This window comes from Hyaena hyaena, unplaced genomic scaffold (assembly GCF_003009895.1).
Source record: "Hyaena hyaena isolate Hyena2069 unplaced genomic scaffold, ASM300989v1 scaffold_328, whole genome shotgun sequence".
Lineage (NCBI taxonomy): Eukaryota > Metazoa > Chordata > Mammalia > Carnivora > Hyaenidae > Hyaena > Hyaena hyaena.
Window position 1 is genome coordinate 734,355 of NW_024080958.1, and position 26,308 is coordinate 760,662.

At 51.3% G+C, this 26,308-nt stretch overlaps 1 protein-coding gene and 1 pseudogene across 3 annotated transcripts in view; both read left to right on the forward strand.

Moving 5' to 3' along the window:
• Positions 1-26,308, forward strand: part of STX18 (syntaxin 18) — a 123,409-nt gene that overhangs the window by 66,245 nt on the left and 30,856 nt on the right. For all 3 annotated transcript variants that reach the window (XM_039248973.1, XM_039248972.1, XM_039248974.1), the window contains exons 2-5: positions 8,123-8,190; positions 18,962-19,077; positions 20,763-20,840; positions 21,005-21,071. In XM_039248973.1, the coding sequence (XP_039104904.1) occupies positions 8,123-8,190; positions 18,962-19,077; positions 20,763-20,840; positions 21,005-21,071 (329 nt within the window). The remainder of the gene's footprint in view (positions 1-8,122; positions 8,191-18,961; positions 19,078-20,762; positions 20,841-21,004; positions 21,072-26,308) is intronic.
• LOC120242991 lies at positions 1,412-1,757 on the forward strand (annotated as a pseudogene).

A 26,308-nucleotide genomic window follows, 5' to 3' on the forward strand; every position in this document is an offset into this window, starting at 1 on the left:
AGGTGGCCGTAGGGGAGCTCAAACGCAGGGAAGAAAAGCAGTCGGGGAAGTTGCCTTCGTTGTTTGTTTAAGCCATGTTTTGAGGTTGTTTGATGATTGATACCCAGGGTAAACTGGTCACCATTGTGCTGCTGATCTTTCTGTCCTTGCCTGTGGCTGTGGGCCCTCCCGTCCACATCCAGGTGGCTTTGCCACCTCCACGCCTGTCGTGTTGCAGAACACGACAGAGCAGCTGACCTGGGAGGAGATGGCTTGAGCCAGTGGAAACATTCTCTTCAGATCTGTGACTATTCCTACTTTAACATATAGGTGACTTTTAAAACGAGCACTGTGTGGTCACTTGTCTTGCAGATCTTTCTGTATCTGCTGTAGTTACGAACATTTTTTAAAATCAACACGGACATAAATACTGTCACATGAAACCCAGCTTGTATTACTGGGAAGAAAAACTTCAAACTTTATTAAGTTAAATATTAGTAGTCTTTTGACCGTCTAATACAGGATAAGTGACTTTGCCTTTGAGTCACAGAGACCTGTGATCAGTCTCAGTTCTCTGTCTTTTTGTTTTTAAGGTTATTTACTTATTTTGAGGGAGTATGCATTTGTGAGTTGGGGAGGGGCAGGGAGACGAGAGACAGAATCCCAAGCAGGCTCCACACTGTCCGTGCAGAGACCGACACGGGACTCAAACCCATGAACTGTGAGATCGTGAATGACCTAAGCTGAAAGCAAGAGTCAGATGCTTAACCAACTGAGCCACCCAGGCCCCCCCTGCCCCTCCCCCTGCCGCCAATTCTGCGTCTTACTGGCTTTGTAACCTTGCATGGCCTCAGTTTTCATGTTTCTTAAATAGGACTGGGGGTGATGTCTGACTGGTCCGGTTCTGGGGAGAGCCCATGACAGCCCGTGCCAAGCAGTTTATGCACAGCCTCTCACACACTCGTGGCTGGCACTCAGCGAATGGCAGTTGCCGTTGGCTGTAAGCAAGTGTGTAGTGCATTGCTGAATACGGGATAGAAGAAGAAAGGAGCAGCTTGACGTTCCTCATGCAGACACTTTCTCAGTTCCCAGGCATCCCTTTGTGAATGCCGTACTGGAAAACTGTAGTTGTGACCTAGCCACGGCCTGTGCCTGAACCTGGAGGCTCAGAGCACAAGCCGGTACTTAGAACACCCAGGCGCCGGCCAGGCTTCCCCGCCAGCTGTCCCCGTGCATGCCGTTTAGCCCATCTCTGACTCCGTGTGCTCACCTGTAAAGCAAGCATGTCGGTGTCCCCGTGGTCACGCGAGGTGAATTAGGTGAGCTAGTGCACACAGCTCCAGGAATGCGGCCATTGTGGCCTCTCTTCTCATGAAGGTTTTGACCCTGGTAAATGGTATTTCAAGTGCCCTCTCAGGTCCTTGTTTCCATGATGACCAAGAAAAGAAGGAATATGGTCATGCCAAAAAGGGCCGCGGCCACATGCAGCCTATTTATTTGCTGCACCAGCTGCACCCCTTGGATGCCCAAGGTCAAAGCCAAGAAGTTCATTATCCAGAACATAGTAGAGGCCGCCAGGGTCATGGACATTTCCAAAGCGGGTGTCTTCGACGCCTGTGTGCTTCCCAGGCCGTACATGAAACTACATTGCTGTGTGAGTTGTGCCATCCACAGCAAGGTAGTCAGGAATCGCTCTCGTAAAGCATAGAAGGACCCAACACCGCCACCTGAGTTAGACCTGTGGTGCTGCCCCATGACCTCCACCAGAGCCCATGTAAAGAGCTGAGTCCTTAAGGATTAAAGAACAACTGTTCTCTGGAAAGAAAATAGTAAAACAGAGATTACACTTTAAAAAAATGGAATTTTAAGCAAAGATCGCAAGTACTTAGAAATAGAGTCAGTAGAGATTGTGTGTGGAATTTAGTTATTGGTTCAAGTGTGGATTATTACTAGTTTGACAGCAGAAAATCCATACTTCAAAATGACTAAAAGTGTTTTAAGGGAAGAAAGCGCTAAATGGGAGATTTTTTTTTTAATTTTTATTTATTTCTAGGAGAGAGAGAGAGACAGCGTGAGCAGGGGAGAGTCAGAGAGAGAGGGAGACACAGACTCTGAAATGGGCTCCAGGCTCTGAGCTGGCAGTCAGCACAGAGCCCGACGCGGGGCTCGAACCCACAAACCGTGAGATCATGACCTAAGCGAAAGTCGGAGGCTTACCCGACTAAGCCACCCAGGCGCCCCTAAATGGGAGATGTTTTAAAGTAATTTTTATTGAGGGAGATTTAAAATGAATCCTGAAATAGACAGGATGGTATGAGGAAGCTGCAGGTACACGTGTCCATCTTCAACTCTCTCAACTTCCTGCTTCGTCTGATGCAACCCTCCACCCCGCCGTCCCGTATTGTTTTGAAGCAAATCTCAGGTATCCTATTTGATTTGTAAAATTTCAGTGTATTTCTCTAAAAGATGAGGATTTCAAAAACAGGAAAGTAAATCATAATGCTCACTATTATCACACCTAAGAGTTCATTATACTTCCATGATATCATTAAGTATTCGGTGGGAGTTTTTTAAACTAGTGGAGTAACAGTACATTACAGGCGTTAAAACAACTTGAATGAAACTAGAGAACACCAGCACATATGTTAATTTAACGGTTTTGAGAGAGCCTGTGCTGGCCCAGTGTGATTAGGGGTTCCAGCCCCAGTTCTGTCGTGAAGTCCGCCTCTCTGGGCTTTGGTTTCTCTCCACCAAGAAGGAAAAAAAATCTATTTCAACAGGGTTGTTGTCCGTTAAACAAAATAACCCTTGTAACGTGACCGGTACAGCGCAGATGTTAAACAGCTCTTGCCTTCCTTTCCTTTCCTCCTTTCCTCTCTTAGCCTGTAGTTCAGTTCTCGTTTTAAACTCTGTTTTCTGTTAGAGACAGAGGACTCTTGCATAGAACTTGCCAGTGTAGTCAAACCACAGCTCGTGGGCATAAAAAGTCATCCGTGGTGGGCCGGCCATCAGTCAGGTGGAAGGCGGTGGGCTTTGTGAGGGCAGACGGCCTCGTGTGAAGTGTGTAGGTTGCACGCCGTCAGCCCTGCGTGCTGGCACTGCCCGCTCTGAGTGCTCAGTGCTGACTCGCTAGGAGAATGACACACTGATCGTTAGTTCACGCAGTTAGGTAGGTATAATCTTGTGACACTTTTTGATCCAACTTGTACGTCAGGACTTGTCAGATCTTGAAGCCCTTTCTGTTGGATTTCCAACCCCCCACAAGCTCTTTTTCCCCCTCCTTTCCCTTTCCAACATTTATTCTCTACCAGAGAGAGAAAAATGAATAGGGCATATAGATCCTGACCTCACGGGGCTCAGTTGAAGTCTAGTGGGGGTCACATAAATACTTGTCATGTTCAATGGAAAGTGCTAACAGCTGTCTGTAAAATACCAAGGAAGGTGTTCAGGGAAGTCTTCATGGAGGAGGTGACATTTAAGTGGAAGCTGGAAGGATGAGAAGGGATTCTTCTGGTGCCATGGGGCTGGGGTGAAGAGAGCTCTAGGCAGAGGAAGAGCAGTCGAGAAGGCACAGAGCTATGAAAATGGTGTGTCCCTCATCTGCCCAAGGCTGTGATGTGTGTTGTGATGTGCCAACATGGTTCAGCCCCCAAAACACTCCCTGTTTTTAACCCTTGCATTTTGTCCCTTATCTGGACCCACAGCGACTTTTCCAGTGACCTCTTCCTTTCTCCCAAGACTCCCCCCACCGATGTCATTCAGTGATACCAAGATTAAGAGATCAACACTAATTTAGGTCTTTACGGGGCAAGAAAACTTCCATTTTACTCTGATTTCCTTGTCAAACTTGACACCGCAATGGCCTTTCTCCTTTTAAAAGTGAGGGGTGTTCTCTTTGGAGACATACATATAGCAGATTCTTTTAAAATTAGCAGTAGATGTGGGAGCATTCAAAATTCGAAGCATGCAAGTGCTCACACTTCTACAAATTTGAAAATATAAGAGCCATATCAGATCGTTGATCCAGGGGCACCTGGGGGCTCAATTGGCTAAGCGTCCAGCTTTGGCTCAGGTCATGATCTCATAAGTTGTGGGTTCGAGTCCCGCGTCGGGCTCTGTGCTGACAGCTCAGAGCCTGGAGCCTTTCTAATTCTGTGTCTCCCTCTCTCTCTGCACTTCCCCCGCTAGTGCTCTCTGTCTCTCTCCCTCTCAAAAAATAAACATTAAAAATTAAAAAATACTCTGACTTTGGCAGTGACACCTCCCCACCACGTGAGGGCACATTCTGCACCGTAGGAAGAGGCTCCCACCAGACACTGCATCTACGGATACCTTGATCTGGGGCTTCCCAGCCCCCAAAACTCTAACACTGTGTTGTCGTTTAAGCTGTTTAAGCTGCGCGGCCCGTGGTATTTTGTTACAGCAGCTTAAGCTAGGACAAACTGTATCAGTTTTTTATTGCTGCTGTAACAATTTACCATAAACCCAGTGGCTTAAAACAGCAAAAATGAGGGGCGCCTGGGTGGCTTAGTCGGTTGAGCGTCCGACTTTCGCTTAGGTTATGATCTCGCGGTTCGTGGGTTCGAGCCCCGCGTCGGGCTCTGTGCTGACTGCCAGCTCGGAGCCTGGAGCCTGTTTCAGTCTGTGACTCCCTCTCTCTCTGACCCTCCCCTGCTCACGCTGTCTCTCTCTCTCTCTGTCTCCTAGAAATAAATAAAACATAAAAAAATAAAAATTAAAAAAAAAACAGCAAAAATGTATTACCTTGTGGTTTTGTAGGCCGAGGTCCAAGACAGGACTTTGTGGGCTGAAGTCCAGGTTTGGCAGGGCTGCGTTCTTTCCTGGGGAGACTGTGGGGGAGAACCCGTTTCCTCGTCCCCAGCCTGGGGAGGCTGACCGCGTCCTCCGCGCCCCCTCCAGCTTCAGAGCAAGCCGGCAGCCCTCCTCCCACCGCATCCCCTGCCCCTCTCTCCTTCCTCTTCCTCGTTTGAGGGCCCTGTGATTATACGGGGCCTTCCTGCCGGAGGAGCCAGGATACCCGCAGATGAGCAACCTTAATCCCGCCTACTATGTTCATTGTCCTTGACCCTATAACATAACGCGTTCACAGGTTGCAGGGACTCGGACGGCTTTGGGGGGTGGCGTTACCGTACCTGCAACAGTAAATACCATCCTTTAGGGCTTATTCAGTACCCGCTATTTTTTCAACATTTAGTAAACATTTTTGAGGCTCTGCTTTGCTCTGAGAGCTGTGCCTGACCAGCACAGGAAGGTACCCGATACCGTCTAGAAGCTCGGGTCTGGTGAGGGGCAGTTGGTCTGAAATTCGTCCCTGTGGTCATGAAGGGAGGGCATGAAGAGGGGCTGTCGATGGGCCACATTTTTGGGTGAGTCGGGTCTGGATGTGCCTGGGGGCGTGGAGCAGGTGCAGGGAGGGAAAGAGGAGGGGCAGTCTGCAGGGGCGAGGTGGGGAGGGCAGTCCGTGTTGGGAATCCCTGGCGCCTGGCGCCTGGAGCCTCGTGGGGGCGTGGCAGGGCCTGAGGCCACACGGGACTTCTGGAGCTGGACCGCGAAGGGCCTTGAGCGCTTTCTGGAAGTTCGGACTTGACTCCAGAGGCCTTGTTGGCTGCCCTTTGGCAATTCAGCCTTAGAACTGCTTCCTTTGGCTGCAATGTATTCACATGTTTCTTTATTTTTGAGAGGGGGGAGGGAGACAGAGAGAGAGAGAGACAGAGAGAGAGAACGAGCAGGGGTTGGGGCAGACAGAGAAGGAGAGAGAGTCCCGAGCAGGCTCCAAGAGCCTGACGTGGGGCTCAGCCCCACAAACCATGAAATCATGACCTGAGCCAAAATTAAGAGCTGGCTGCCCGAGCGACTGAGCCACCCAGATGCCCCTGGCTGCAGTGTATTTTAAATCCAGAACTCACCACTGCCAGGTGTACCGTGGCATCCACCGTTTACCTGGCCTTTTGTAGGCGGGGCCTGGGCAAGGGGGCAGAAACCACTGAAAGGTTTAAAACAGGACAGTAACTTGATCAGTTCTTTTTTTTTTTATATAGTTTGTTGTCAAGTTGGTTTCCATATAACACCCAGCGCTCCTCCCCACAAGTGCCCTCCTCATGCCCATCTCCCCCTTCCCCACCCCCTCCCCCCCTCAGCCCTCAGTTTCTTCTCAGCACCATCAATTCTCCTATGTGGTGCAGTCAACACCTCGTTTGTACTTCTCTGGAATCTTTTCCCCAACGGTCTTAAAAGTCAGATTTTGTAACGCAGCTTGAGTGGAAAATAGGAACAAGATTGTGAGAAAGGCAGCTCGTTGTACGGGAAAACACGCCGAACTTGACCTCAGATGGTCCTGAGTTGGACCGTAATCCCTGCCACGCGCTGAAGCGCTGAATGTGTAGCGTTGGATGAGTCCCGTGGCTTCCGCGGGGCTCACTCTCCCACACTGGTTCGTATTAGAGAGCAGCGCTGTGAGCGCCCGCAGCAGGGCAGTAGGGAGGAGAGCGAGGTGGCGTGAGTGAAAGTGCCGGCCAGGGCCAGCGGACACTCTCAACCCCCACTCGTTGTCTGGCAGAGCAGCCAGTACTGTGGCCAGACTTCATTTTCAGCGTGATTCCTGCTCTTCAGGTGCCCGGAGGTACTTTTCTGAGCCGTGCTTATATTTATCTCGACTCTGTGAGAAATTTAACTGATCCCCTCTTGACCTGTCTCCCAACAAACGCCGAGTGTTTTTTCTGTGATGACCACTGTTTGTATTTAGACATAGGCTCGTCCTGCGAGTCCGCCCTGACCGCCCCCGTGCGTCCTGCGGCAGTGAGGCCCGTGTGGAGGCCGCACAGCCCTGCCCCTGCGGTTCACAGTCCCACTGACAGGGCACCAGAGGCCGTGGCCGCGTGACATGGTGCCACGTGGGTGGCATGCAGAAGTGCTCTTAAGTTGAGAGCAAAGTGAGAATTAGCCCTAGTTGGCCTGGACAGAACTGTCCTGGAAAAGCTGAAGGTTCAGCGGTACCTTCAAGGCCGGGGTTGGGTACGTCTGGCTTAAGTGCAAAGGGCATTAGGAGGAAACTAGCGTGAGCATGCTCAGAGGGCAGAGCAGGCCCCCGGCCTAGCTCATCATTCTCTCCCTCTGGAAACACTTTGGTCCCTGTCGGTCATGAACCCAGATTTCTTCCTACCTCTTTTTATTTCATTGTACTTAGTTTTTAAGCGCTAGCTCCACATGCAGTACCTGGCACACGGTAGGTGTTTTAGAGTACGCTTGTCTTATGCTCGTTACCCACCGTCACACATACCGTCCTTTGTGCCTCCTGGCCTGTCTGCATCCATGGAAGTAGGCCATCGGGGAGGTGCCATGTGGGGATCCGTCGTTGCCTCTGAGGCTTTTAAATCTGCGGCTCTGCAGGGCTCTGCCTGTATGCCTGGCGCCTCCAGCCTTAGAAACCGTCCCCAGAACACTTGGAAGAGGCAGTTTTTATCTAGAAAGTTTTAGATAGAAGACACATAGGAAAGGAATTGGCCTTTGTTGAGCATGTGCTGTGTAGATATTAGACATGCATTATCTTAATCTGGAAGTTCCTTAGAGACCATCTCTTCATAACATCTTAGATCTGTCACAGCACTTACAGGCATGGGGGTGACTTTGGGAACATCAGCCAGCAAGTTAATGAAGACAGACGACCCTCAAACAACATGAGTTTGTGTTGCATGGTGCACGCATGTGTACAAATGCAGTGTAGCCTTGTAAGTGGGTTTTCTCTTTCTTACCACTCTCTTAATGACATTTTCTTTCCTCTAGCTAGTTTTTTTGTATGAATTTAGTATGTGATATAACATACAAAATACATGTGAACTGACCATATATGTTATGGGTAAAGCCACTTGTCAACAGTAGGCTCCTAGTAGTTGAGTTTTTGGAGAGTCAGAAGCTATATACAGATTTCCTACTGTGTGGAGGTTGGCGCCCCTTACCCCCACATTGTTAAGGTCAGCTACACGTGAGAATCAAACCAGAATTGTCCCATTTGTAGCTTCAAAATTCTTTACAACCTGCATTCCATCCTCTATTAATTTAAATCACATGTGAGTGTATCTATCTATATGTCTGTCTATCTAAATGGTTTGCTTTCTTTTCATTCTAGATTTCGCACATTGGCAAACTGAGAGACTTTCTCCTGGAACACAGGAAAGATTATATCAATGCATATAGGTAAGTGCATACCTCTTACCATGGCTTTGGTGACTGAATTATTTTCCATACCTGTATTGCTTTTGAGCCTTTTGTCCTTGTGCTTTACTTATGAAGTCAGAGTTGTAGTGGGGAAGGTCGGTTTGGCAGTGGGGTCTGCAGGCAGGAAGGACCGTCCATCCCCCCACCCCCCGCTGTACTACAAGCCCCTCAAAGTCCCAGTACCCCCACGGCGCGACCTTCAGCACTGATACCGCCACGTGTTCGTACGTGTGTCAGTACCACACATGTTGTGAGACATGTAGACATGAATGAGACCCACTTTCTCGGCACAGACCTGCTGTGCCCATGATGGAAGGCTGCAGGTCATGTGAACGTGTCATTTAGATGCATTTCTTGCATCTAGAGAGGGTTTGGTTAGGTTGCTTTTTCAAAAGAGAGAAAGCATTTTGATTGAGCCTTCCAGAATGGTTTCTGGAATGGACTCCAGCTCTCGACAGAGGCAGACCCCTTATCTCCTGAGCATCCCAGGTCTCCGTTCCTACCTGGCGGTGATGTGGCCTGTCCCCCACAGGACTCAGCTTCAGGTGTACTGTGTGAACTAATGAGAAGTTGAGTGGGGTGTATGAAATGATGTCGTAAGTAATTTTGTAGTCTTAAGTGTACTTTATTCGTATAGTCTTGGCATGTAGTAAAACTATTACTCTTAGTGCATAGTACCAGAAGACCTTATTTTTAAGCTCTCTGTTAAAATAGTAGTTCAACACTAGATGGCAGTGTAAATTCCATTTCCAGAGGTGTGTGTGTGCATCAGATACTGATCTGATAGTCCATAGAAGTGGGGGCTACAGTCATTTTGGGAAACTTAACGAAACTGGCATAAGCCTCTCTGTCTAGCTCCTTTTTTTGTACCTGACCACTTAGGTCACATAAATGGCCGTAGAGGTCTTTCCTGGAAATCCATTGTTAACTTCCCTTTGCCTTGAAAAGGCATCCGGCAAGGCGGATGTTTCACCTGTTGGTTTAGTTCAAGCCCCCCTTACTCCCACATTAGCATCGTGAACCCAAGAAAGTCATTTAATCTGTGAAACTCGATGTCTTTCTCTAAACCAAGGTTAGCGAGCTACTGCCTATAGGCCAAGTCCACCCAGCTGCCTGTTTTTGTACAGCCTGTGAGCTAAGAATAGTTTTCACATTTTTAAACAGCTTGGAGAAGACTGAGATTTCACCACATATGAAAATGTATGAAATTCAGATTTCAGTGTCCATAAATAGAGTTTATTGGAACACCACCAAACCCATTCATTTACACATTCTCTGGCCGCTTCTGCACTACAACAGCAGAATTAAATGGCTGTGGCAGACTGTACAACTTGCAGAGTCTAATGTGTTTACTCTTGGCCCTTTTCAAAGAGCGTGTGGAGTCCTGCTCTAAACAGAGAGGTTGACAATCCCTCACCAGCTGAGTGAGAGATTCACACAAGACGGCATAACTGAACTGCAGCGTATTTCCACGCATTTAGAAGATTGCTGTACAAGGGTGCTGTTCTGTCACTTTGCGGTAGTTTTCAACTCAAAAAAAAATATTTTGAGAGAGCAAGCTTGAGCACGCGTCGGGGAAGGGCAGAGAGAGCAGAGGGGACAGAAGATCTGAAACCGGCTCTGTGCTGACAGCAGTGAGCCTGATGCGGGGCTCAGATTCAGGAACCGTGAGATCCTGACCTGAGCCAAAGTCAGACGCTCAACCAACTGAGCCTCTCCTAGGCGCCCCTCAACCTCTGACTGTAAAAGTGATGTTAAGGCATTTATTCCTGCTCAGCTCGCACACACTGTGCGTCGTGCTCCCAGCCCGCTCCTGGCCCTCTCCCCGAGGTTGCCCGGACTAGCCAGCTGCTGCCACATGGCTTCCTCCTTCCTAGCTGCCCTGCGGCAGATGCTCAGACGGACGTCCCAGGTCTCTGGGGGCTGCTCCCGCCCTGCCACTTGCTGGTTGTGCGGCTTGAGTGTCAGAGCTCTGGTCCCTGAGGCTTTCTTCGTCTTGACCAATCCATCTCCCCGTTGTGGAAACTCAGACTTTTACTCGTTTTCCCCGCTGCAGCTGTTCATTGCCGACAAGTGCGTTCTGAGCTCCACCCCTGCCCCTGTTCAGGTCCCTTTGAAAGAGCACGGACTTGGGTGGTCTGGCACACCTAAGTTCGGTCCCTCTGCTGCCCGGTGTTAATCATGTGAGTGTCTAGAGCTCACTTCACGTCTTTGTGCTTGCTCGTGAACAGCAATTGGATTGGGACCCCGTGTGACCTGTGATGAACTTGTGGGGGTGGTCAGGTAATAAAGAACACCTCTCCTTCCTGCCAGAGAGCGGTGGGGGTGGGTGGGGGGAGATGGCATTGCGGGAGTCAGGTGAACATGATGGAGATGGACAAGCTACCTGCTTTGTCACCGGCAAAATCTAGGTGGGGAGGCGATGAGCTTAGGTGTGAGGGTGGGCAGCCTCGTTGGAAAGGCCCCTGACTTAGACAGACTCGCGCAGCCATGATTGCCATGGTCACAGCCCCCAGAGCACAGGGAGCAGGGGCAGGCTCCTTTAGAGCACAGGACAGACGGGAAGACATAGGACCTCTGATGTCCGTAAGCAAGCAGAGCCCAGGAGGAGGGAGAGCGTGGCTAGACGTGTGCGTGTTCATGCTGCGCCCGCGTCCTTCTGCCGGCTTCCCCAGCAGGGAAGGCCCACTGCTGCCATGGCAGGGGCCGGGGTGGGGGGTTAGGGCCACGCTAGGGGAGCCGAGTCACACTGGAACAGAGCACTGGGGGGTAGGCATCCCTCAGTGACGGGCGTTCTCTCCCGATAGAGAAGGGCTGCCCTGTCGTCCCCTGGCAGGTCTCCCCTCCGGACGGTGTGGACCGACCACAGCCTGCCTTTTACCACTTCTGCCTCCCGATGTGCTGGCCTTGGCCAGGAACATTTTAGATGAAGTCTGATCATGGAATTGAAAGAAAAATTGCCTTCAGACCCATAAAGCTTTGTTAGTTTGACATAATTAGGAAGCTGTAATTTTTTCCATAATGTAGAGCTCAGACTTTATTGACCCATTTAATTTTTTTTTTTAGCAATGACATTTTACTAGAGCAGAGCCGCGTGCACTGAGGTGGCCTCTGGCTGGATCTCTTGAATGATTTTAATTAAAAATAATGTTTCCACTTCTGGTAGATGTACCTTTTCTGCAGTGTCTTGGCAACAAAACAATACCACTTGGGGGGAAAACTTCCTGGGTTTCTGTTGTTACTAATAGAATAACCATACTGTCAATTTCCAACTTGAAAGGTTAACGGATAATGTTCCTAAAGGCACATCACCTTTTAATTGAGTAATCAGTCTTATCAAATTAACCTTTAGCTTTTTCAGTTTCACTGAGCCGAGTTTCCATTAAATCAAAATGCAGAGTAGGGGATGTTAATCTCATGTTCTTGGAATTAGTCGTTTACAGATCCACTGCACCCACGGGGGCGTGTTCGCTGGGAGGTGAGTACCTTTCTGGTTTATTTGTCCCTGGCCCCTTTCGCCTCCATTTCTGATGAGAGCGTTTCTAGTTTCTGTCTGGGAGGAGCACAAGACTGGAGGTCCCCTGTTCCTGTTCTCCCTCCCCCGCTCTGACGGGGGGCTGGGGAGAACGGAGTGCACGTTCCGTTAGCATTACCTGGCGTGACCCTGGTTAAAGCAAACTAGTTAAGAAATGAGATGCTGGGAGAGGGAACCCTCATCTCTCACTTCCAGGTTCCACTGAGGGTAGGGCCGTCTGTTTTCCAGAACCGAGGGGCTTCCTTCTGTCCCTCCGACTACCCCCCAGAAAATGAGGGGCTGGGGTCGGAGGTGGGAAGGTGCCTCATGGAGGAAGGAGGAGACTCACCTGGGGGCCGGGACTGAGAAGTCCGTGGTCACTACTCCTGTCTCTCTCGGGAGGGGCCTGTTACCAGGATGGGTGCAGTCGCTGCATTTGCCCCTGAAGTCTTCCAGGGAAAGCTCTGGAAGGGCTCTGAAGGTGGGGGGGGCTGCTCCTAAGGAGCACAGATACCGCTGCCTACCAAGCTTGTTCTGCTGTCAGCCTCACACGCTGAGTCAGGTCGTTGGAAAAGTGATTAGGATGGACTGACTTATCAGCCTGCCGGACTCTAAGCGCGGCTCTTGATGACGGGGCTGCAGCAGGGGCACGCAGAAGGCCTTGCCTCTGTGGAAGGTAGAGTTTTGTGGGGGAAGACAGACAGACTAGAGCATGATAAGTGCTTCCGGAGGCGGGGAGGGAGAGTGGCTAGAAAACGTCAGAAAGGGTGCAGTCTTCTAAAGGTAGGTCAAGGCAGCCCTTATTAAGAGGGCGACATTCAGTAAATACCTAAAAGAAGGTTTCAGTTTATGTAAATGTCGGGAAAGAACATTCCAGAAGAGGGCAGCCAGCAAGTATAAAGATCCTGATGCAGGAGCATGTCTGGAATGTTGCAGGAGCAGCGAGGGGGCTGGTGTGACGGGCAGGAGGGTTGGGGCCTAGGGAGGAAGAGCTCACAGAGACCCCAGGAGCCAGATCTTGCAGATCATCTTAAGGACCGTGGAGCTTTGCACGGACCGTGGCTCCTGTTCTCAGGTGGGAAGCTGCTGGAAGTCCTGGTAAGGACGAGCGATGGGACACGACTCACTTTGTAGGCGGATCGCTGTGGCTGGGGTGTGAGGAGAGGCTGGAGCAGCAGACCTGCCAGGAGGCACCACTTAAATCCAGGCAAGGGGTGTCCGTGCCATGGACCCGAGCCAGAGCAGTGGCTGTGATAGCAAGGGGTCAGATTCTGGAAATATTCTGAAGGCCGAGTCAAGGAGCAGGTTTGAAGAGAGCGGGCAGGGGCTCAGGGTGGGGCACATTCATGACGCAAGTTCCACGGCCAAGCGGATGGTTAGATATTCGTGCCTCAAGTTCCAGGAGAGATTGAGGCTGAGACAGAAGGTTGAGACTTGGGAGCGTAAGGCTGGTATTTCGCTGCTACAGCCACGAGACCGGCCACCTCACCCAGCAAGCAGCGTGGCCGCTGAAGAGGTTTCAGGGACTGAGCCGTGAAGTGTCCGTGTCAAGTGTTCGGGAGGCTGAGGTGTCCACAGAGAGCCTGAAAACGAGCCGTGGGTGGGCTGGGAGGAAACCAGGAGGGTGGTGTCGCGGAGGCCAGAGGAGGGAAACTTGAGTCCGTGTGTGCAGTGTGACTGGGGAAGGGCCGAGCCACCGTGGGGGCCGCTGGGGCCCTGGGAGCGAGAAGGACCCAGGAGCGAGGAGAGTGGGGTCAAGCAACGGTGGTCCGGAAAATGGGCGCCTGGGTGCAGACTTGTTGGCAAAGTTTTACCTGAAAAAAGGGAGAAATTAACCGTAACTCATAGGAGACGTAGAATTGAGAGGGTTCGTTTTGTTCTGTTTGTTTAAATTGGGAGAAAGGATGCCACATTTGTTGGGAGAGAGCCCGTAGACAGGAAGCAATGCTGTTGGTACCTGCGCACGTAGTGCCCCCTGCGTGCCAGCACTGGCAAGGTGCTGTGCGCACACGGTCGATGGCGCAGGGGAGAGGAGGAGCATTGCGGGGGCTGCCCTGGTGTCAGGTGGGGCAGAGCTGGTGGGGGCAGCCACCCACCCTGGGAGCAGAGTGCAGGCCGTGTCTGTGGGCCCAGCCGAGGAGGCTGGGAGGAGTGGGGGGACCCCGGGGGCAGTCTCAGAAACCAGGAAGCAGTTCTCACCCTGAGGAGGGCTTGAGGAGTGCAGGGGGAGCAGGGTAAGGCACATGTAGCACACCTGCCCGACACCATTCGGGACCCCCCCGCCCCCCCCCGGATGGAGCCAATACTGTGATCTCTGTGGGTCTGATTCCTACTTGTTCCTAAACTCAGCTACACAGCATGCAGCTAACTGTCGGCCCTCCATCAGCCCCCACTGTCCTTGGTCTCTGGCTCTGACTCCAGATGGTTCCGCCTTGTCGGCTCCCACTCCCTGGCTCCTTCCCGGAGCCGGACTTTGCCGAGTGGCCCTCTGGAGGCTAGGACTCAAGTGGTCAGATCACTTGCACAGGACCCATGCAGCAAGTGTTTGTTGAGTGCCAGTCACGTGAAAGCCGTCTGTTCCTGCCGTGTCTGGATGGCACCTGTGTGTCCTGCTCTTTCAGCCTGTCAGGCCATGGGTCGTAGCCCCCTGCCTGCCTCAGTCTGTGGCCACAGTAGTGAATGTCACAGTGACTTTTCCCTTTTTCCTTAAAATAAGAGCACAGAACTTCAGAACGCCATCCTTTGGTACTTAAAATCTCCTTTAGTTTCCTCAGATTTTATCATCAAATGATTCTAAGCCCATTTGCCCTGGTTTCTTTTTTCAGAAGTGTCAGGCATGGAACATTTGGTCTCCAGAGCATTCCTTCTGTCCTTTTATACTGCATTGTAAGGATAGGCCTTAGTAGCGGTTTCTTTCTTCCATATTTCCAGCGCGGTGTCTCTTCTGTGTTTTGTACTAAAGTCTGCTGCTCACCTGGGCCCCGCATCCCAGGATCTGACGATGCTGCGCCTCCGACATCTCTTCTGTCCCCGACAGCTTTAGCCCTCAGCTCCATCACCCCTTCCCCGTCCCTGCCACCACCCATGCCCTGCCCATTGCCCCTTTCTTACAGCTCAGTCCGGCAGAAATGGACTAGCACTCACCCGTTACACAGCGCTAGAGAAACAGAGACGAAGACAACATTCTCTGCCTAGCTTCAATAACCCGTTGACTGATCTTCCCCCTCTCTTCCATCTAATGGGGTACTGTCACGCTGATCTTCATGAGGCTCAGCCCTTCCCTGGGCCACAGAATGCCGCTCCTTCAGCTAGTGCTGGAGGACCCCCCCCCACCCCCCGAGCTCATTGCTCTGCCTGGTCTGTGCTCTGGCCAGAGTGCCCGCTCTCTCCTGAGTCCATCCTGTTACTTACTAAGGCTGTCCACTCTTGTCTCCCATGGCCACATCCTGCCTTTCAGGATTTGGTTCATAGATCCCCTTCCTCCCCATCAACTAGTGGGGAAAATAGCGTCCTCTCTTCTGAAGTCTCTTCCCCATGAGAGGTCCCCTGGGTGGTGATTAAGAGCCTAGACTCCAGAGCCAGGATGCCTTTGTTCAAACTCCAACTCTGCTAATTACTAGTTGTGTGACCTTGGCAAGTTACTTAACCTCTCTGTGCCTCAGTTGCTTCATATGTAAAATGAGAAGTGTAATAGTACCCGCCTCATAGAGTTTTGAGAAATAAATGGGTAAATATATGTGAAGAACCTAACACAATGAGTAGTATTCATGCACAGAAGGCTTTCGTAACTGCTAGCCTTTGTGATGTGTGAGCATATACGGAAGCCCGCGGATATTAACTATCATGATGTAATTTACTGAAGGCAGGGGCTGTGTTCGTATCTGAAGCCCAGACATTAACATGGGAATTCCGTGCTGTCTATTGGGCATGTACTGTGGACAGGGTACCGTACTTGCCCCTATGTAATATTCATAGCAAAACTAAGACTGTAGCCTTTAACATTTGCCCATACCTTTTCAGTAACCTTTGAAACACAGTATAAAATCATTTACACTCTTCTCTCTCTTCCTTACCTTCAGGAAGCATTTAACTGCATGTTACAGTAATAGAGTGCCAATGGTATTTTGCAGTTTTGAACTTGCCCCTTTTAAACCTACAGATCAACCGAATAATTAAAAGTATATATATTTCTTTAACTTTCTAAACCTGTAAATAAACTTCCCAGTTTCTTCCTCCTTTCTCCCTGAAGTAAAATGACTAGTCCAGACCTGTATGTAACATGGTTTCCTTTAATTGAATGTAACATCTTGGTAAATTGAGGTCTGTAATAAAATTACCCCTCAGTACCTCATAAAGGAAGTAAATAAAATTAGTTTGATGAATTTCTGTATACATGTCCTATGAGAATATATTATTTTTTGGAATTTATTTGCCAGATAGTTAACCTTTTCAAAATAGTAATAATTTTGTTATTGTGATACTTAATGTGGAGCTATGTCACCAGCAAGCCTTCATTACTTCTGATGAATATGTTTCAAATGCCCATTATAGAGCTGGTGCTGTTTGTAAAATATCACAGAAAAATAAGAGCTTGAACTTTCTTGCAAGTTGCCCCATGTTGTCATCAGTCATGTCCTAAACTCCACATGCCACCTGAGCATCTGTCATCCCCCCCCCCCGCCCACCCGCTGTGCTGTGTGCCCTGGGCTTCTCCGCATTTCCCTGCACATCCAGCCAGTCCTCGACCTATTCAGTCTTTCTCGGACCTTCTGTGCCTCCTCCCCACTGGTGCCTCCGCCCAGGGTCTCTTCATCTCTTCCCTTAATGGTGACCAGGCCACCCAGTTATGCTTTCATCTGCCTCCAGGCCGGCCACCACAGAGGGCCCCACGCAAAATGCAGATTCCTCTGTTTAACATCCTCCTGGGGTGCCTGGGTGGCTCAGCTGGTTGAGCATCTAATTCCTGATCCTGGCTCAGGTCATGATCCCAGGGTCATGGGGTTGAGCCCCGTGTCGGGCTCTGTGCTGAGCATGGAGCCTGCCTAAAATTCTCCCTCTCTCTCTCTACTCCCGTCCCCTGCTTGTGTGTGCACTCTCTTGCTCTCTCTCTCTCTTGCTCTCTCTCTTCTGTCCCATCCTCTGCTTGCATGCTTTCTGTCTCTAGAATAAAAAAAAAAAAACGACCCCCATCCCCCAGTGGCTGCACCAGCAGCCCCGCCCTCTATCTCCAGGATCGTCTCCAGCTGCAAGCAGAGTATTTGGTGACAGTTGTATTGTGGGGGAAACCTGTTGATGCTGGAGAAATAGCTGCTGCAGGTTCAGGACAATTTTAGGTAAATGTGTATTTATCGTAGTACCACCCATGTCCCTTTGAGAAATAGGGTTGATACATGTCCTACAGTCACTGGGGAGATACCGACTGCGTGCATGTGGTTTGCTGCCCCTGCGGTGACCCGAGGCCCTGAGAGCGCACAGCGTGGAAGCTGTTTTTGGGGACCTCCCGGTGTGCTCCTGTTTTCCCCTCACACTCCGGTTACCCTCACGTACACCTTCTGTCGTGTGGCTATTCTGACCCTGACCCGCAGGCTGGGGATTTGTAGCAGGTCCCTCCTGTTCTGCCGCCTGGGACCACCCTGCACAAAGTGACCCCTCTCCCCTGGGTCCCACTGTCCGCTCACAGGCCAGCACCATCCACTGCAGTTCCTTGTGCCCCCTGTTCCGCGTCAATCTCCTCCTGTGGTCTGGTGCCTGCTCTGTGCAGAGATCAGAAATAAGCCTTCTTCAGCTTTGGACCCCGACCCCTGCTGCAGTGCTGGCATACGGGGGTTAGTATAAAAGCGAATGAATGGGTGAATCGCAAGGATTAAAGAAGTATATAAAATAATTGGCATTGAGGCATTGAGAGTAGTGTCTGATGCAAGCTAAGTGTTCAGCTAATGTTAGCACACCTACTATGTGCTGGATGCCATTTCAGGTCTTGGGGAAACAGAAAGGAAAAAGGTCAAGTCCCTGCTTTCACGAAGCTACGTTCTCCTGGCAGGAGATGGACATTACCGCCTCAGGGAGTAGTAAGTGCTGTAAGGGAGATGAAGCCGGGCGAGGACTAGGGGGTAGCGGAGCAGCAGTGCCGCCTGGAGTGGCCCAGCCCGTGTCACAGAGCCGAGTAGAAGGTGACTTTGCAGCTCAGAGACAGCAACGTAATAACCAGCACAGGCACTAAGAATCAACGACGGTGGCCAGTGCTGGGGGTGAGCGCAGGGGATGGTCAGCCAAGCCGGCTGTGATCGGAGGTCCCAGTGAGGAGGGAGCATGTGGACGGCTGTGGGAAGGGCATCTGCGGGGAGACCTTGCGGGAGTGGGCGTGGTCGACTGGGGGCAGCAAAGCAGCCAGGGACGCTGGGGTGCAGGGCAGGAGGGCGAGTGTCAGGAAGTGGGTCACGTGTGGGGCGGGGCGGTGGGGATGCGCGGCTGCTGGGCCAGGGGGTGGGAATGGAGTGAGTGGACTCTGTGCATTATCCAAGGTCCCTTTCCACCTGATAGTTGGTGATTCTGAATTCAGTTGTAATGTCCGGTGTTTAATTGCAGTGTTATAGCAACGCCGCCACGCCCGCCCAGCTCTTAGGAAGGTGAGCAAGGCACTGTCCTTCACGGCATTTCGAGCCTCAGGGTGCTGCCTGGTCGCAGGCGAGCACCCTCGCTAGCTCAGTAACGGTTGAGTTTTTTAACTTAGTCTCGGCGGGAGTGAAATGTTTTCCAAAGGTCTTTTATTGTGAGCTTATAAGACTGCTTGTCACCACAGAAGAAAGGCCGCCTGACACAGCTTTTCACACGCGCCTCAGGGCCTCCACGGTGCAGCACCGGGGGCGCGCTCCGAATGCGTTTCTGGCTTTGCCCTTGTGTGACGGCCAGGCCTTCAGTGGCCGCCCCGTTGTCCTTCATCTGAGCCCACGTCCCTGCTGAGGCCTGGGTGCCCAGCCCCACCCCTGTCCCTGCTCGCCTCGCCCCGGCCTCTGCAGGAAGCTTTTCCTCCCTAACGGCCGTCGTTTGGCTTGGTCTCACTCTTAGCACCTTCTCCCACCTCACAGCCTGGCCCGTTCCTCTTTCCCCATCCAGTCTCGGCGTAAACGGCACGTCTTCCCTTCCCGCCCCATCCATGCGGCATTTGTGGGCATTTGCTGCTGCTTTAACATTTTGCGTGCCCCCCCCCCCCCCACACCTTTTTTCCCTCTTTTTTAGCCATATCATGACTGGGTATGGGAGGATGACAGACCCGGAGCGAGACCAGATCGACCAGGACGCCCAGACGTTCATGAGGACCTGCTCCGAGGCGATTCAGCAGCTGCGAACGCAAGGTGAGGCATCCGAGCCCCTGGCACGCCTCTGACTGCACAAGGCTCGTATGCACACTGGCTGATGTTCTCTCTTGTGTCCCTGCTCAAATCTAGGTTTGGAAACTCTAAAATTCTTCTTTCTCGGTCAGTGTGTTAACCTAAGCTGTTAAAAGTACGGAAGAGGCCGTAGTTGGGGTTACACGGGTCAGGGAGGGGTAGGCAGAGCCTCTCCACACACAACCAGACGTTTCCTAAGGTGCATGCGCCTGTGTTGTGTGTGGCGTTTAGGGGGCCGTGCTCCAGGCGTGTGGGTGAGGACGGAAGAGCGTCATCACAGCGCTCTGGCTGTAGTTGAGACTTCGGGATCCAAGTGTCGTGCTGACGGGAGGCTGTGGGGCCCTAGGGGCTGATGTGCACCCCCCAACCCCCCACTTTCTGCCCACATGGCTTTGGCAAGTCACTTAACCGCCTTGGGCCTCAGTTTCTTCGTCTATAAAATGGAGACAGTGCCAGCATGTATCTCTTCAGGTTGTTACGAGAATTCTGTTGAACTCAGCACATGCTTAGAGCCATAGTTGGCACTTGGGTTTCTAGTCAGTCACTTCCACTGATGTTTCACTTTTGTTGAGGCAGTGAGGTAGCTTCCCAAGTCATATATCTTCCTGGATTCTTTTTTAATGTGCTTAGACAGATACCGATTGCACTAAGTAGCACAGAGTTCAGAGTGGGCAGATACCACTGTGTTCTTGACACTGACTTATATTTGGGAAGCTTCTGTCACAGCCCTGATGGGCCACTCGGAGTCTGATGAAAGCTGTGGACATTCTTGCCAGAGAGATCCATGTATACACAGCCTCGTGGATCCACTCTATCCCTCGGGGGAATCTCAGGTTACGCAGCCCTGTACTGAAAAGGGGATCCGTGTCCTCTCCCCTTGAGGGCCTGTACATTCATTTGAAATGACCTAGAAAATACATGATTATGAATAAAACCAGCAATTACATACCAAACCGTGTGAGCTTAGACTTCCTGTTGACTGAACCGTATCAGTTTCTATGTGTAAAATAGACATCGAGTTGCCTGTTGGACTAGCAGAGTGCCGTCAGGGGCCTGCCTGACATGGGCACTCGGGCTCTCGGCGAACGCGAGCTGTCCTGCCCGCATGGACGGCATGGATTTGAAGACGGCGTGATAGTTGCAGACAGCATCCTCTGGCTAAGACAGTCCAGGAAGGCTTCCTTGGGGAGGAAGGTTTAACTCCGTGTCTGAGGGGTGCTTGGAACATGAATGGCTGAGGCGAGGATGGAGCATTCCAAGCTGGAAAACAGCCCCGACAGGCCTGGGTGGTGTGTGGCTTGAGTTTGATTTAACTGTGTTACTTGAAGGTCAGCTTGAGCAGTGGATGCTGTTAATACACGTGGGGTCGGTCGTCTCTCACGAAGTGAGCCGCCTCAAGTCCGGTCCCTGCGCGCTGCCATAAACCGTAAATTCTTTGCAGTTTTTCTACGGGTTTAATCTTTTACTCTTGCGAAGCCCAGTAAATCTTACTCTTTTAAAACTGTAATGTCGCTTGACATGAGGCTTTTTTTATTGCTGTATTTTGAAAAATACTTTCAATAGAGAAACTGCCCTGAGGAAGCTGATGAACTGTTGTTTTTCAGTGTAATTGAGTGCAGAGACCTGACTGTTGTCCTTTTCTGTTCCAGCCCACAGGGAGATCCACTCCCAGCAAGTGAAGGAGCACCGAAGCGCTGTTTTGGATTTCATTGAAGATTACCTAAAAAGTATTTCGTTTTACCTTGAAAGTCAAATGTGGCATTTCACAATAGATGCGGTGCAAAGTGTAGCTTTGCTAGCTGCAGACTGCAGCGTCTCATTATAGTTAAGGACACCTTTGCCTGAGAAGTGGTTTTAAATGGTCTCTGTTCTGGTGTTTTCCCCACAACAGGAGTATGTAAACTTTACTCGGAACAAAGAGCCATCCGGGTTAAACGAGTGGTGGATAAGAAAAGACTGTGAGTATCGTCTGTGTCGCTGTTCCTTAATCAATAGTAGTGATAATGGCCACGGACGTCTCTGAGGTCCTGCTGCCTTACAGCGGACAGTGCTTGGGTTTCTGTGCCGGACGCCGTAGCCGGTCCTCACTGAGCCCTGACCGTGTGCAAGGCTCAGTACCAGCTTCTTTGTGAGCTCGCAGCTGCCTTGTAGGGCAAGTCCTGTCGTTACCTCCTTCTCCAGGTGGGGAGCCTGGTGCCGGGAGAGCTGAGGAGGTGGCTGAGCCACGGTGTGAGCCCAGCTGTGTGCGGGTTCAGAGTTCATGCTCACGCCCTTCGAGTATCCATCACCCTGGGGGGCTGGCACAGTTTAGCCATCTCCCCTCTTTCTCGGCAGCAAGCGAGGCCTTCCCCAGGCCACCTGCGGCGCACACCTCCCTTCCAGCAGGGCACTCACTCGGTGCTGGGCGCTCTTACAAGCCCCCTTTTGCAGGTGAGGACATTAAAGCACCAGCAGGTTAGATGACTTGCCCAAGGCCACATGGCCCGGAAGCAGCAGAGCCAGACGTCAGTGTCTCCCATGGCACGTGTCTGTCCCCTGGCCCGTCCTCCCTGGAGGGGTGCATGCCGGCTCCTAGAGCACAGGGACTCGAAGCCCCTTCCCTTGCGGCTGCCCAGCCTGAGACACAGGTCTTAAATGAGCGAGGAGCTGGGTGCAGGAGTCGGCTCTTGACCTCTTCTAACTGGCCTTGAAAAGATTGGAGAGTGTTCTTCCAGAAGGTGACACTACGTACTCTTTGGGGGCACCTTTTCTTAATTCTGATGGGCCGAGACCCCATGCAGCAGCCCCGGAGCGGTGGCGCGCAGCAAGGCCTGCGGGACCCGGGTCTGCTGCGGCGGCAGGGCGCGGGGCAGACGACGAAGGAGGGGCACCCAGGCCAAGGGCAGAGGAGCAGGAGTGGGCCCCTAAGAGCCCCTCCAGGGGAGTCACACGAGGCGTGTGACATGTCCACTGGGGACGCTCCCTGGCCAGGGCTTTGCTGGGTCACAAGGCACCTTCTACAAGGCATGTACTGAAATCCCAGCCCCCAGAAGGAAAGCCAGTGCTCCGCTCACACCACGCCGTTTGCGCGATGGTTCAGGCACAGGGAGCTTGTCTCAGCAGTGAGGGTTGTGGGAGCCCCCCCTCCCCGACACCCCAGTCCCAGATGCCCCAGGCTGAGCCTGCGCACAAGCCTCTCCGGAGAGAGCGGTCTCGGGCCGGGTTGGACACCCGGCTGCAGGCTGGTGAGACAGATTTGAATTGCAAATACCAACAAGTGGCAGCACTTGTGGGGGGCTCTGCGTGGACTCATTACCATGTTATGTCAGCAAAGAAGTACTTTTTTATCCCAGCAGGCAGCGAGGCTAGGCCAGGAGAGGAGAGGGCAGGAGATGGTCTCTGCCTCGAGGAACTGAGTCAGGCTGGGTTGCTATGGAAACGTGAAAACTTAGCTGATGGAATCAGGATCTCATAACTAATGGGCCAGTTCAGAGGGGGAACGGTGCTGTCGAGGAGCACGGCATCGTGCCTCAGGGCTCAGATTCACCAACCAGACAGCTTGTGCTCCCACCCCCCTCCTCCCCCACTCGTCAGCTCTGTGACTCTGGGACGATTGCTTGACTTCTCCACGCCTTTGTCTCCTCACTCGTAAAGTGGAGAAATTCACAGTAGCTAGGTTGTTGGGCTGTGAGAACAAATCGCATTGGTGTCCGTACGGCCAGCACCTGTGGGGAGCCTTCTCCTGCATTCGGTCGGACCGCCACCTACGATGAAGCGTTTGTCTAGCAGCATGTCAGTCTGTTTCACTGTTAATGAGCGTTAGCGTCTGGTTTTACAGAGGAGACGGACGCCCCGGGAACCTGGCTCACTAGCCCTGCGTCCCACAGCTGAAGCCAGGTTTGAACGCCAGGGTCGCGCAGCCGATTTCTCAGATACCAGGCTTTGTGTTGGATCCCAGAAGGTGATGGCACAGGAAGCCGGTAGTGCAGGCTTGGGGGGGAGCGTCGGAGGAGGGTGCCCAGAGCCGGCCCTGAGGGAGAAGGGTGGGCTCTGGCCATGGGTGACTTGCCATCCACACGGGGTAGCAGTCACTCTGACCCCCACCCTCCGGCCGGCGGGGTGCCGTGTCTGCCACCCTACCCACACGTACCCTGGCCCCGGAGACAGAACAGGCACCCTGAGTAAAGCGAGAACGGGCTTTTGTTGCCACCGCCTCAGTTCTTGGTTCTCAGCAGAAGTTTTGACAAATTAACATCAGTCAGATGGGAGTTGTTCTCATTTCCACGGTCAAGTACAGCCTCATCTCCTGCCAGAGAGCTGCCCTGTACCAATTACTTTGAGCAAAAGACCTTGCGGGAAATAACACTGTGATCCTCATGATATAGTCCAGCCTCCTTCTAGTTCTTTTCCTCCCCTTGTCCCAGAAGACATCTGCCTAAAACATGCAGATAATTTTACCACTCGTTGCTTCCCGGGTCTTACAAAGCTGAGCTTTGTAGCATGGCGTTCGAGGCCCATGATCGGACGGGAGGCTTTGCCTCTTAGTTGCTCCCTGTGGATTTCTGCTCTGACCATATGTGACTCCCTTTGTGTTCCGAAGAGGCCTTGTTCTCTGAAACCCTCGTGCCGTAATCCTTGTTGATTTCCTCTGCCCAGATGCCCTTCCCGTGACCTACAGTTTCTGCCCCTCTTCCCGCCATTCCTCTGGCAAGCAAACTCCCATGTCACCTTCCAGCCCGTTAGGATGTCGCTTGCTCTAGAAGACTTCCTGGCTCCCACAGGCCGTGCCGGTGGCTCCTTTCTGTGTGGGTCCCCTGCTCACACACTGTCATGGTCAGTGTAACACATATGCTCTCCGAGAGCTGTTGGGCCACCAGGGCCCGTTATGCAGTGTGATGCCATCCTGGCTGGGGGGCCGCTCACTAGGGGCTCTGCGGTGAGTGAGGGGCAGGGTGCCTGAAGAGAAGCTGACTGCGAGGGTTCTTATTGTCAGGTCGGGCTTGTGGGTTCTTTGCTTTTGTATTATTTTGTTTTGATTGGTGATGGTTATTGATAAAAATCATTCTCATAAGACAGATTTGAAAAACCCAAGTGCTCGTGTCTTATGGCAGTGTTGCTACTATTGTGTTTCTTTTGTTCTTGGCAAAAGTGAAACACATTTGTCAGTTAAGGAACTGTCTATTTTCAATCTGTCACATTGTGGGATAAAAGATACTCTATGCTGGTATTTTTTTCATACGATGGAGCTACCACACTAACGTCTCCTATCAAAGGGCGCTTATTTGGATGAAATGTTTGCTCATTGAGCCAGAAGTAGTCTCAGCTGACCTTTCTGCAGTTCCCTGTCTATGCCTGTTTTCTTAGAAGGATAGCACCCTTGTTAAATGTGACTTGTTTCTTCCATTCCCCTAGCAACTGTACAGCAAAAGGAAAAAACGAATACGAGATAGAGATCATGTACGTTCCACAGAGCCTAAAATACTTACCATCTGGCCCTTTACAGAAAAAGCATGCCGACCCCTGGCTTACAACAGGCTTTCTGAGGCGAAGGACCACTTCGTCGTCGTCGTCTGTTCCTTGCCGTCCGTCGTGCATCGAGGTGTACTCCACAGTGCAGGTCAGGGTCACAGCCTGGGCCTCAGGCAACCCTCCCTCCAGAGTTTGAGCTGAACTGATCTGTGTACCCTGGCCAGCAGCATGTGTTTCTGATGAGACGGCAAGGTCAGATTGCTGTAGATGTTTCTATACGTTTATTCTGTGTTTGGGTCCATGGCTTATCACAGACCAGTAACAGACAGCTCGGGGCCTGGTATTGGTGTGCGGACCACGCTCTGTGCGGCGCTGGCTCAATGCCCTGTGAGCATCTGTGTGCGTGTGGAGACGGCTTCCTCAAGGTGGCGTGAGGTCTTCCTGCTGTGGGAGTGCACAGTGCCCGTGCCCGAGTAGATGCCCTAGTCTGAAAGTCACGTTTGAAGTGATGGTCCCATACCAAAAATATATTTTTTCTACCTAGAGCCTTTGTCAGGGGCAGAAAAGAAGTAGAAGAGCCATACTTAACTCTGGAATATGAATCGCTTTTCTCTAACTTTTGTATGAGGCGAAGAATTTGTTCCACGTGTGTTCTTGTTTCAAAACTGAAAGATCTGTTTCTCTCCCTGTTTCTGCTCTTCTTAATTTTTTTTTTTTTTTTTTTTGAGAGAGAGAGTGTGAGTGGGGGTAGGGGCTGCAGAGGGAGGGAGGGAGGGAGAGAGACAGAGACAAGGAATATCAAGTAGTCTCAGCGTGGAGCCCGACGCAGGGCTCCATCCAATGACCCTGGGTTCATGGCATGAGCTGAAATCAAGAGTCAGATGCTCAAATGACTAAGCCACACAGGGGCCCCTGTTTTTCTCAGATTTTAAATAGAATCCCAAGATTTTCAAATAAGTGACCTGGAAACAGATGTTGGCCAGGTGGAAACTGTGTTGATTGCAGTTAGGAAATGCGCAGCCTTCAGTTAGAGAAATCAATTTCAATAACTCATGGGGTATAAACTGATCATTCTGATGACTTTTTAAAAATTGCCTTTTTCAAAGTGCCTTCAACTAGGTAATTTGTAATTTCCCTGAGGATTACAATAGACATTCTGTGTATAATGAGATCTGTTTTTAATCACTGTTTAAAAAAAAAAAAGCTCTCAGCTTTTTCTACTGCATTGTAATCTTTTATCCATTTTAAATTGAAAACTGGCACATTAGCATGCTCTCAACACAAAGGATTACAGACATTACCAGAGCCCTTTATTTAAAAGTTACTTAAGCCCTTCTTCCTAAACAGTCTGTCCCTCCGCCCTGGGGTGGGGCAGAGTCAGGTGGGCGGGTGCAGTGGTGGGGGCCACAGCTTCCCAGAGCAGGTCAGGTCCTGAGCGGGGGGGGGGCGCCCATGCAGGTGAAGAATGGCAGTGGAGATGATGGTGGTTGGATTGGTCAAATAAGTTAATACAGGAGAGTGATGGAATCCAGGTTTCGCACGTTCAGGGAAGTGCAAGGGGAAAAGCCAGAATGAACCCTGTGGTGTTAGGTTGGAATGAAAGGTACTGGTGTGGACTCATGGTTTGCAGTTTGTGTAGATAGATGCAGAAATAAGTATGATTGTAAATGAGTGTGTACGTGTCGGGATGCACGTGGGCCTGGAATGTTTGTCATAGCAGGCGGCAAGGAAGGGCGAGGAGGATGAT